At 41.9% G+C, this 13082-nt stretch overlaps 1 protein-coding gene across 4 annotated transcripts in view; it reads right to left on the bottom strand.

Moving 5' to 3' along the window:
- Window positions 1-10448, bottom strand: part of ZSWIM8 (zinc finger SWIM-type containing 8) — a 62136-nt gene extending 51688 nt beyond the window's left edge. For 3 of the 4 annotated variants that reach the window (XM_065639182.1, XM_065639184.1, XM_065639185.1), the window contains exon 1: window positions 9900-10448. In XM_065639182.1, the coding sequence (XP_065495254.1) occupies window positions 9900-10077 (178 nt within the window). In that variant the 5' untranslated portion in view covers window positions 10078-10448. Of the gene's footprint in view, window positions 1-6858; window positions 6891-9899 lie in introns of those variants that run through there. The other variant, XM_065639183.1, reaches the window with a different exon arrangement.
- Window positions 10449-13082: the final 2634 nt, after the last annotated feature.

Genomic DNA, 13082 nt, shown 5'->3' with positions numbered 1-13082 from the left:
TCTCAGCATTTACTGACCTAAATATGGGCTACCAAATGGAATTACACACAATATGCAGCAGGAACTGTAAACAGCTCAAAAGAATTACTAAATGATGCCCTATAAACTTCACAAAGGTAGTAGATTCTCAGAAACAATCGTCATGTCATTTGTATGCCTATGGATCACATGCTAACCCACCAGCAAAACTATCTTAAATGCCAAATATTTACCAATAATTTTTACATCAGCAGTCAGTGTTTCCTGAAAGTGTGTAACTGGGGCATTCAAGCCGTCACGGAGCTACTGAGTTAGCGTCTAACACGGATGAACAAGGATTCATGTTGGTACATTCTCCACGGGATGAGACAGATGCAAATTTATCAGCTAAGAATTCCAGTAGAGGGATATTAAAAAGAAAATAAAAAGATTAAAGAGCAAGTCTCGGGAATCACAATTTGTGATACACAAAATCAAGCAGATGTGAGCATATACTGAGAACAGTAAACTTGAAGTCCTGCAAAGACCAGAAACGAGAGACAGACAGATTCCATAAGGTCATACAATACTCAATATTCGCAGGTTCAGCAAACTTTTCTGTACTTCAGGGAAGAATATTGGTTCTGTCACATACATTGACAAGATGCCAGTAAGAATGGCTTGGCTGCATGTAGGCATTGTTTTCATATTCATTTAATATTCATATCTAATCAAGAGTCCAGATGGTAACTTGGCTACATTCACTTTAAGGCTGCCTCATTTTTTCCATTTCGTTCTGGCTGGGGAGACATGCTCAAACCAGCATCTTTGGGGATCTCAGGCCTAATGAACAGAAAAGCTGCAATTAACTTTTTCCACTAGTTTATCTGTGAAGAAAAAAAAAGAAGAACCATACTCATTGGATTTTAAAACATTGGTGTCTTCAAATCTCTACCAATGAATTACTTGTGTTTACCAGTATTTCTGGATGACAAAGAATGATCACCATCTGCTTAAATTTTTCATCTCTCTGAACAGAGGAGGAAGCCAGAATTGGTAGCCCAGGTATTCATCTGCCCACTGTTTCAATGAGTTGCCTCATAAGTGTTTTAACTTGAGAGGAAAAAGTACAGCTGGACACTTTCCTGTAAACGCTCTCATTGCTTGCAGACAAATTCTGGGTAACATTTCTTTTATCACACTACCTATTTATATTTTTGTAAAAAATGCAAACTTCTTTTTCTATATTGTTTTGGGTCTCTGACCTCCTTTTTTTTCATTCTTCTCAAGTTTATTCTCCCTCACAGTACCCACAGCATCCAGCTTTTCTTCCACAAAGAGACAGGATTTCTTCTGAAGACAGATTTTTTTCTTCCTCCTTCCATCTTACCAATTTGTCCATTCCCTTTCTTCCATGTGCAAATCCTTACCCCATCTGAAAAAGCAGCTTGCAAGCTCTACTCTAGGTCTCACAGCCGCCAACTAAACCTTGCGGACAAAAGAAAGGCATAAAAGTCGCTGAGACATCAAGAAATAACACTCAGGTCCCTCTACTTGCAGCAGCCAAATGAGGATGTTAAGAATTTGTTTGAAGACATTACTCCTGCAACTTTTTCAGGTTTCCCTCTTCTGTGGAAAGAGAATGTCTTAACATTTTTTCAGCGCTAACCACACACCAATAGAGATTTAGGTAAATACAGAAAAATTGGCACACAGATTTTCCATTTGTGTACATCTTAAACATGTTCAGCCTTCTCCTAATAGATACTGTTAAATATTAACATTTTCCCCTTTCTTAGGTTTTTGTTGCAGCAATCTAGAAAAACTAATAATGATTCATAATAGCAACAATATTTTATTAAAACCAGACACTTTTCACAGCATCACTTTTCTCAAAATATGCAATTCCAGAAGATTTTAAGTAAAAGGTATATCCCAGCCTGCCAGAGCCTCTTTGTTTCATTCTTTTCAAAGATGGTACATTTCCAGCTGTATGGAAGCAAATATAAATGAATTAAGCATAATCAAACCAGCAAAGTTTCGATAGGGCTTGCCCATAATGTCTAGAGCACCATCAAGAAGTGTGCTCAAACACTTTACTTTCAATATTTTCTGTTAAAAATACTACACAACTAGTAAGTGTCACAAGCCCCCCAGCCTTGCCAGAACATTACTGCCATTCTACAGGCAAAGAAACGAAGAAGAAAGGATGCATCAAAACCCAGACAGATTAAAAGTAGTACGAGACTCTTCTGGTTGGTAAGCCTATACTTACTGCTCAAGACTACGCAGCTTCAGGGGAGGTAACTTAGAAACATATGATACAGTATTAGAGCTGGCGTTTTAAATATCTTGTATATGATGCATCACTGCTCTTGAGTCTTTTTCTAGGCCTAATATTTTAGCTACTTGATACATATATGCTTTGAATTTTACATTTGGAGGTCTTGAAGGGTGTCACTAAGCACAAGAAGGGACGAAAGATATTAATACAGATAAAGTACAACCAAATAAAGTTGAAAAAATAACTTCTAGCCATGACACTATTTTAAATTACTCTTATAACTGCATTACAGCATTCCAATTAGATAGGTGACAGAAAAAAGCTTTTGGTTTACAAAGACCAATGAAATCTTAAAGACATTTTTGCACTTTAAGAACTAAAGAATAAATTTGTTTTGACTCTTTGGAAAGCTTACTTAAAAATATTTAAAATCACACACAAATTAATTATAGATATTAATTATAGATATTTTAAATAGCCAAACATTCACTCCAAAAGTTCATTAAAGTATGTAAAACATCTTTTGAAGCTGTACATTCCTTTCTTTCTCTGGAACAAAGTACTGTATAATAACTAGGACACTGGACAATTAAGAGGAGAGATGGTCTGTGCTCCCAGTTTTATAACCAGCATAAGAGATGCTGTTCAAATCACTGATGTCCATTTCTGTTCCCTCAAAGGTATACTGGGAGAGGAGAAGGGGGTTTTCTTGTTTGATTGAAAGACTACCCTATGATCCTTGCCATTGATTTTTTGTTGGGGTTTTTTTTGGTTGGTTGGTTGGGTTTTTTTAATTTCTGGTTTCATATACCTTATTTTTACTATTTAACTCACTGTGTTATCCTTTCCTCAGCATACTAGTAAAAATAATTTTATATTATGTTACTCAGCAACAACAGACTATCAAGAACTCTTTCCTGTTCACAAGACTAACATGAAAACATACACATTTCCCTTCAATTCTGAGTTTAAAAACATGTAAGGACACCTTTCTTATAGTTGGTAGCTAGTAGGGTAACATAACTATTTTTAAAAACCTAGACATCATAACAAAGCAAAGGTTCATAAACTAGCCTATACAAAAGGCAACTATCTTAGTTACTCTAAGAAAAAAAAAAAAACATTTCAGTACTTAATCCGCCTCTAATCCTCTACCAACTTTTGATAGTAACTGACATCATTGAATTTATATTGGCTTAAAAATGAACTTCACCACAGTTATTATACAAATGCTGCAGAACAACTGTTGATTGGAGTATGTGCTACTTCAGAGAGGAAAAAAAGGGCCTGGCCGCAAGTCAACATGTGAGTTTTACTTCCACAACTCATACATAGAATATTTTTTATTTTGGGTATATTATATTTGAAAACAGCTGTTCCTAGGTCAGATCAGTTCACTTCTTTTCTCACTTCTTCTTTTCTCACTAAAGCCACAAGAAATGCAGACTGCACAAAAGGTGCTATTTTTCTGTATACAGGTTATCCTATGGCGCTATTGCTGTTCCTCAAAACAAACTGGAACTCCAAAGTTGTAAACTTGCATATTAAATCACATTTAACTGCTGGCCCCCCAAACACACAGATCGTGCCACTATATTAGGACCAGAAGCAACATCAAACCAGAGCAAGAGCAGCATGGAACTGACAACAACCCAAAACAATTCATTATCTATGAGGTCACCTCCCTCTGTTGAACAAGCCTGCCTGGGTTTTTGAAACTTCCCATCACTTTCTGAACTCAGCAACTCACAAAAAACCTCTAATGGTCAAGTGAAGTGTCACGAAAATTCACCCTGCAAAAAGCAGACCCAGAAAATGCAGGTACAGAAACTGAGTAATCTGCCTAGAGATGAAGATGCATCTTGAGAGTAACTAAGCTCTGATTTTAAATCTTCATCAGGGCAGGAATTACATCTTGTCTTACATGTTTTAGCAGAAAAAAAAAAAAAAAAAATCTGGTCTCTCTTGCTCCTGGCCTTTAGCAGCAACACTAGAGAAGCTGCAGGACTTTTTTTTTCAGTTTCAGTAGAAATATGAGACATTAAAACAGAGAAAGAATGTGCAAGACTTCTTGTGAGGGGAAGTTTATCTAAAGAGAGAGTAGACAACTGTAGAGTTAAAACCAGATTGGTCATTTAAAATCTCAGTAGTAAAAAAGCATATTTTCCTGAGCTGCTTTCTGTGGTTTCTCCAGTACCCATTTCTAAAGAGGAGGTACACACATTCAGTTATCTCAGAAAGGCACAGGAAAATGCAAATGAAGAGACAAATGTGTGAGAGTCTTTCAACTTATCATCCTTCCAAAAGACAGAGGTATCACTGCATTGTGAAACCACATTTTGTTGGGCAGAAACCACTAGACAGGTTCTGAAATCTACAGCCCAGCTCTGAAGCAGTGCATTTAATTATGCCAATCAGTCTCGATAAATGACTGTCTCTAGAGCTTCTCGGGGGTGTCTTCGGCTCTAATGAATCAACGTCCCCTTTGCACCTTGTATTACAGCCCAGTCAGTCCCTTCCCGAACTTGAGCTTTTGCTTCTGCTATATAGCATTAAGGAGCCATGCAATACTTTTGCTCAACAGTTATTGTTTTGGGGTTTTAATGTTATTAGTGAACTTGTATATATTGTAACAGATATATTTGGGCTAAAACAGATTTTTCACATGTTGTACTAAACTAAAAAAACCACAATAAACAAGATGTATTACACCTGCACATCTCAGAAGCATGAGCTGATTACATAATCTCCCTCTTAATACCAGAGGCACAAATAAAACAGAAAAAAAAACAAAACAAAAAAACCCAAACAAAACAAAAAACCCCAACAAAACAACAAAAACCAAACCAAACCAAAAACAAAAAAAACAAACAACCAACAAACAGTTGTAACTTCATAATACACAGCAATGGTCAGTAACCAAACAGCAGCAAATCACTGTCTTCATTTCCAGCTTCACCAGGCTCAAGGAGTGGACACCCTTTGGATGACACCAACATTCTTCTCTGAAAAGAACAAGAGTCTGAAAAGCACAGTATGAATCTGAAAGAGACTACATGTTTCTCCTGCTGTTTTCTGCAATTACTCCTTGAGAAAGAGTTAACTTTAATTTATTAAATAGTTACTGGCAATCCTGAGGAAGAAGTGTTGCCCCTAAGCCATTTATACTTTGTCCGAATAAATTAATGAAAACCAGTCACTGTCATTTTACCAGTGTAGACGTTGCTCAGACTGGGATCAGGTTGTCTCTGTAAACCTCAGGCTCTGTCTATTCTCTGACAATGATTCCCTCTCTATGGCTTGTATTTTTGAGGCACTGTGCCCAGAGCTTAACATTGTGGGCACTCCTAACACTTTGGAAGAACATAAACTGTCTGAGGCTGGATAACAATAACATTTTCTAGGAGATCGCTGCCTGCATCAATTCTTAGTTAAATCTGGGGGGAGGGGGTTGCAATACACCACGCAATGGTTCAAGCTTACAGTAAAGGGAAAAAAAAAAAAATCCATCTTTCTCACTAGCTGCCTATTGAAAATAGTTTCAACACAACTCATCAGCACGCTTCCAGCAGAAGCCGGTGTGAATTAATAAATACAAACCGAGCAAAAATATTGTGAACATACTATTTAGCAATCCTACAGTATTTATGGCAACTTCTTAAGTGTTCGGTAAACATTCATGCTTCAGAAGCTGTGAAATAGAAAGGACTAAGGGTAGGAAAGAACTTAGAAGCTTTAAAGACAAAGCCACAGTGGGTTTCAAGAGATAATGAGCGCACTCGAACATTTACTAACACCTCTGTCACAAGAATCCTTATGTGAAGATAATTGATAAGAAAACATTTGCAGAAACATTAGACTTATTTCAATTAATAATGAAAAATACAACTGTTTTAAAAAGTGAGAAGGAAATGGGAGAATTATAACGGCATTTTTAACAGTTTCTAGGAAAGAAAACACTGTCCTGAAAAGTGGAGAAAAGGCAAGTGGGTGCATCCATTGGTAGAAAGATAACAAATAGGTGGAATGTAATTTGATATGGAAGAAAGTGAGTTACAGCCACAAAGCAACCCAGGAACCAGATGGTTCTGAATACACTGCAAGGACATCGCTCTTCAAAACATCCACCTGAACTCCAGCACTGAATCCCAGGCCTGCCCAGTACAGCTCAAAGCTTCTAATCCATGTACACAGGCAATGGCCAAATACCAGTCAACAGCATTACCTTGTTCGAAATTAAACAACGAGGGGTAAAAAACAAGCAACCAAGGCCGTCTAATGTGTGAACAAGTAATTTCTAAAATATATGTTCAAAACTATAAAAGGACTCTTGGTATTCACAAAATAGCCATGCTCTGTATGTCTTTTCCGTTTCCTTTGGAATTTCAGTACAGGTGAATCTGTGGAGATTGAGAGCAGTTTCAAAATCTAATGGCATCCATAAAGTGGACGCAATGCATTCCTCCTTCACATCAGCAATTGTACACTTAAAGAGAAAATTCCTTTCCAGAAAGTACTACAAGAGGGCTATAAGAGGACTTTACCACAGTGAAAATTAAATGAGGGAAAACCAGCCAGTTACAATCCTATTTTTCTGATGTAACTATTCAAGATACCTGATTTTATAAAGAATTCCATTCCAAGGATCACAGTAGAGACACTCAGACATTTTTTTCCACTTTCTAGCAAGCTGATGGGGTGACTGACAAACAAGTGAATAACTCAACTTTTTGGCGACCCTCTGTAGTGAATACTGTGTATATTTGCAATGAGCTACTCCAAGCCTTATTGTTAAATTTGCAGTAAGCATAATCATAATATTAAAAATACCCAAGAACAAAATTAAAAGTTGCAAAAAGTAAGAAAGCCATAACTGGGGTGTGTGCGGGTAGTTTGTTTCTTTGTTTGCTTGTTGAAGAAGAGGACTCCGCAGCCAAGAGCACTTCCAGCAGTCTCAGGGGAATTCTCTTTGAACTAATTAACGAAGAATTGGACTCTCACTAGGACAAACTCAAAACAATTGAAAAAGCTAGAAATCCCTTCTATTACATAACTTGCCTGGCTGACTCCAAATCAAAACACAGGCTGAGATCCAAACTGGAGAAAAGGCTAACATAATATAGTTCCTCTTGTTTGCCCTTAGCATTTAACACCAGAGAACTCAGTGTCTAACCTCATTTTTTGTTTGCAGAGGCAACTACATCACAGGCTGCTGCAAAATGGTAAAATGTGGAAATCAAACACACAGCTCAATTCAGAATGAACACATTTCAGAAGACTCAGTGCAACTGACAACCTCAGGATTCGGCATGTTCCCAATAAAAACTGTTTTTTCTGACTACAAAGACACTGTCAAAAAGAGGTGTTAAAAATAATTAAATTGGTATGGAAGTTCTGAAATCCAAGGAGATCCCAGATGATGACAAATCCCTCACCAGGCCAGACTTAGTGGCAACACACTATGTACAGTAAGGTACCTGCAAGTGTTCCATGTTGGTAATATCATACATGACTTCATAGAGTGGATAAATAATTGTTTAGACAGCAAACCCATGTTCACATACTTCTCAAAATAACTCTGACCAGAGCCTGGGAATTGCCAGCAAATGCCTTTAAAGCAGGCAACAGTATCCTTTCAAAATGTCTCTCATTAAAGTAAAACTTCTGTACAAAGGAATTAAGTCTCTCTACAGATAAAACCTAAAAAATAGGAAGCAAGTACAAGCAACACAACCCTTGCCAGTGCAGGTCTGCAGAACCCAGAACAGCAACATCTCAATATGGTGTAAATAATTACAATTATCACAACAATAACGTTAGCTATTGTGTTTCTCATGTCAGGAAAGAAACTGAGGATTAAAAATATGCATAAACTACTGAAGTGATTTTTCATTTTAATGCAACTAGTGGATGACAGCAGACAGAGCAATTGCTACTTGATTTTAACACGGTCAAGAAAGCTCAAGGAACTAGGCCAAGACCCAGAAAAACACACAATCATACGCTGAACCAGAGGAGAACAGTCAGCAATAAGCATCTCAAAGCTGAACAGAAACAATCACCTTTTCAACCATCAGTCTGACCTGTAGATCTGTACAAACCAGTTTCATACACTTCTGCCACACTAAACACGTCTTACTTCCCACAGAACTATGTTTTCAAAACTTCAGCTCCTTTCCAGCAAGTTAATATATCAAACAAGAGTTAAAGCAAATGAAGTTTATAAGCTTTGCCCTGTGCCCAACACTTATTTCTACATGTCAGGATTCACAGCTTTGAAAAACACAACACCAACACTGTTCCCCTTTACACCAGTAGAGTGTTCCATACTGAAATCAATGGGTCCCAGCAGCAGGATCCAAAAGAGCTATCCAACCTGGATACGCATTCAGCATCTCTCTCTCTCTCTCTCTCTTGTTTTGGGTTGGTTTGTTTTGTTTTGTTTTAAAGTTTTCATCCTACCCTCAACTCTAATCTTGACTATTCAAGAGACACGAACAGTTACACATCTGGGACTAGAGAAAGTTCTCAAATTTATTAAGAATTTAAAACTTATGCTGCTCTGGAAAGTCTACAGTCAATGCAAAGTGTACTTTCTGGTCCTATTTCAATAACAAGTGAGCATTTGTCTATGGCGTAACACAGCCAGATTTCAGCACAGTTCAACATAAAATGTATTCTCTGCTCATGTAGGGCAAACATTCAGAAGAGAATGAAGTTTTGTAGTTCCAGATATGGAGAGATTAATGAGGTAGCTGATGGTCATGAAGGTCGGCAATAACAGGAAAAGTACTGACAATGGAGTGAAAGAGAAGAAAGGAGATATAAGGAAGAGCAGAAAGGGTTGTGTAATTTCTGTAACTGTATGTCTGGCTCTGCTTGGTGTAAACACCACCTGAATTCTAGGGTCAAGATGCCTCAGGATAAAAGAGAAATTATGTTTCACTTAACAACAACAACCCAACAAACAAACAAAAACAACAAAACACAAATACACCAAGCAAAGAGTTAGTAGCTATATGATAATTTCAAATAATTTTAATTGCTAATGTTATCTGTTTTCTCGTCATTAAAAAGAAATTACTATCAAAAGACAGGAAATATAACAACTCTTGAAGCAGACACACTGTGGTTTGTTGATTTCTTTGTGACAGTCTTCAGGCCTTCTTGCTCTACTGTTGCAAAAGAAAGTTTGCAATTTACTAGAAAAAAATAAATTTAAAGAAATAGACAGAGAACATAGACTGCTCTATACAATGATGGCTTACATGCCTTACCAGGAGTAGTGTTATAGCAGTTACAAAAACCTTTATGAAAACTTAGCGTATTTCAATGAATGCAAACGGGAACCTCTATTCAGTTATTCCCAGCCAAGTCTGTAGTTTGTTTATAGAAAACTGTTTTCACATTTCCAAGAGACAGCCCACCAAACATACTCAGAAAAGCAGTACTCACCCAAAAGACAGCTTTGTCTCAAGATCCACAGTAAATATTCGCTTTCAATGTTTGATCGAAAACTATCCTGACAATGATCCTACATCTGACTTCTCTTTGCAGCTTTGACATTGCTTCTGCAGATCTCCTGACCCACCGGCCCTCCCTGCCCCACACCTCCCAAGAGTCCAAGGAGCATCTCCATGAAGCCGGGTGACCTCACCTTTCATTTTGACAGTGGGAGAATTGGGTCCAGCCGATTGCTTCCTCCATCCTCTCCAGTTCTGGCAAAGGCTCTCTGCCTCAGAGATGAAGGAACAAAGAGAGTCTTCCTCAAAGCGATCCGAGTCTTCAAATGAAAACCTCTCCCCGTCCTCCCACTCTGCGAACATGAGTTCCATCACATCCGACAGGCGACGCGGGGGGAAAAGAAGAAAGACAGGAGCAGCACCGCTCGCTTTTAACAGGTGGACAGACTCGAGGGCTTCTGCAATACTAAAAATCTCAGTTGTGATTTGATCCCCATACTACAGTACCAGGAAAAACAGAGCCAGTGCTGTCTGAGGTGGGAGAAGCAGGAAATCAACTGAGGGGAAGCTCGTAAAAATCCCAGGAGGGAAAAAAAAAAAAAGCCACACAACAACAAAAGTTCTTTAAAAAGTTAAAAAAATGCTCGTGTCCACAAACTACTGGAGGCGGCGGGCGCGGGTCGGTCTGAGAGCCGCCCCAGGCGGGGCAGGTGCCCGGCGGCCCGCGGAGGGTCGGGGCTCCCGCCGCCAGCGGCCCCGGCGGGTGCGGGCAGCGGCGCGGGGTGCGGGGCGCGGGGTGCGGGGCGCGGGCAGCGGCCGGGTCCGCTCTGCGGGGCTCCCGCGGGGCGCGCGCAGCCCGGCGCTCCCTGAGGTTGTGCTTTGCTCACTCTCGGTGCAGGAACCGGAGGGAGGGCGGGAAGGGGGCGGGGGGGACGGGACAACTTCCCTCCCGCTCGCGGTGGCTTAAAAACGGCCCGGCGGGGGCAGCGTGACCTCCCGGCGGCTCGTCAGCGGCGCGGGCGGGCGGCGGGCAGCGGCTCCGGCCTCATGGGGGCGCGGGCGGCGGGGAGAGCCCGGCGCTGGTCGCCGGCGGGTCGGGGTGGCGGGGGGGGGGGTGGTGCAGCCGGTCGCCGCCGCCGTTTTCGTCACGGCTGGAGCCCGCGGCTCTAGGTGCCCATGGCCAGCGGGGCCCCGCGCGCGGACGCCCCCCCGTGCCCGGCCCGGCGGCGGTTCGCTGTCCTGGCGCGACGGCGGCGGCGGGAGCAGCGGCGGCGGGTCCCTGCCCGGCCCGGGCACCAAGATGGCTCCGCGCTTCCCAGCTTCACCTGCGACACCCCCCCCCGCCAGCTGAGCCCTACTTCCGCCTCGGCGCTTCCGGCTTCCGCCGCCGGGCTCCGGTGGCCGCGCGGGGCTTGCTGGGACAGCCGAGCCCCGCCGGGTCCGGGGCTGAGCGGCGCGACGTGCGGGCCCGGGCGGGGCCGCAGCTCCCGGAAGGGTCGGGCCGAGGCGGGACTCGGCCCTTCCGGGTGAGCGAGCGGAAAAAGGGGTGCCCGGTAGCGGGGGAGGCTCGCTGTGAAGGCGGCGTCCCGAGGAAGGGCCGCGGTGCTCGGCGGGACCCAGCTGCCGCTTCTCAGCGGGTGGGTGCAGCCAGGGCCAGGCCGGGGCTGCGGGGCCGTTCCGCTCGGAGGGGCTGTAAGGAAACAAAGGCGGTTCTGCCGGCTCGTACCGCCAGGGACAGCGGGACAGCGCGGGCTGTGCCGGGCTGCGGAGCTTCGGAGCTTCGGCAGCGGGACGAACCGCGAATGTGAGGGAGAAATTACAGCTGTGGTCAGCCGGTGGGAGACGAGAGGAGTACTGCACTGCCCACAAATACTTTCTGTTAAAAAGAAACAACAAACAAAACCCCTACACCCCATTTTAATCAGGAAGGAGGGCAGAGGGAAGAACACAAAAAGAACTAAAACACAAGGGGAATACGGCTCTTAATAAGCCCTGTTCATAAATACCAGTCACCCCGCGATGGTGTTTTTCCTCAGGCCAAGAAGGCCCCAGTCTCTCCACCAGAGGCCTGAGGGCAGGAGGCAGAGGGCTCAGCAGCTCCCGAGTTAAAACAAAGTAGTTCACACACCAGTTGCGTAAAGGGTTGCACGGGTTAGGTAAGGTTTTCATATCCTACCTGCTCTGAAAGCAGGTTTTATTTTCTGTTTGAGCTTTTTCTGTAACTCTTGTTTTGGAGATCTAGTTCATTGTTTGTTTGGGAAAGTAGATCAGAAAAATATCAAGTGGTAAGTTTTCTCTGTAAGCTGAGTAAGTGTCAGCTGAACAACCGCAGGCTGGACCTGGAGTTCCCTTCCCATGTTTGTACAAAGGAAAAGAGAAAAAAAAAAAGGGGGGGGTGGGGGGCGAAAAAGAATGAAGTAGTAAGAAATGGTAGTGCTAGAGCTGAGAGGAACTGAACTGGTCTGTCTGGAAACACTCACCATCCCCCTCATCTCAATTCGCTACAGTCCTTGATCAACAAAACTTTCTGCATTAATTGTTGGGCCCTCATTGCAGGTCCTGAGAGATGCCCTTGGACCTCAGTGGAAACTTCTTCTGTGGCTTGTCCTTCCTGTGTAATGCTCATTGGTTTAAGGTCTTGAACACAGAAAAATGCATTATTGAAATGTCCACCAACTGTAAGAGGAATGTTTACTCAAATAAATGTCAGATCTTTCAGTGCCTCCTAGTGTAACATAACTTCTGGGAAGGGTCCACATCCCACGCAGAGGAAGGCAGGGGTTTTCCTACCAGTAAAGAAAAAGTCTGCACCCTATCAGTCCTCATATGTTTCTGCCAGACTTCTTCACATATAATGTGTTGCTTGGCCAGAGCTGCTCTTCTAAAAGCACTTACACAATTACTTTCAGGGATCCTCGTGAGGAGATATCTGAGGTAATAGTCAGGTATATGGGTTATATGAGGAAAGTATTCACTTAATGTCTTTCTGCATAAATCATTTCTAGCTGAATAAACTCTCAGAACATTAATAGGCTTGCTGTGCTTTTTTTTTTTCCCTTCACAGAAGTTTTTGCCATCAGGCTCTATGTGTACATTTTCATTTCACAGGAAGAGCTCGTTTATACTTTTGCATATATATATGGCAAGGCTTGACATCTGAAGGATGATATTATCCTTAATAGTCTGTTACACAAGAATGTATTTATCAAAACCTATTAAATCAATTCAGGATCTGTGAAATTCAGTCTCTTCCTTGGTGAAAATAAAAGACCTGTTTTTCAGCTAGCGAGAAATACTATTAATTAACAATACTTGTTGTAATTACCCTGTGAGCTAATGACACACAGTCAGGCAATTAGGTAATTACTGTGCTCAGT

The sequence above is a fragment of the Caloenas nicobarica genome, chromosome 7, assembly GCF_036013445.1.
Source record: "Caloenas nicobarica isolate bCalNic1 chromosome 7, bCalNic1.hap1, whole genome shotgun sequence".
NCBI lineage: Eukaryota > Metazoa > Chordata > Aves > Columbiformes > Columbidae > Caloenas > Caloenas nicobarica.
Note: the sequence above shows the minus strand (reverse complement) of the source record. Positions and strands in the feature narration are given on the sequence as shown.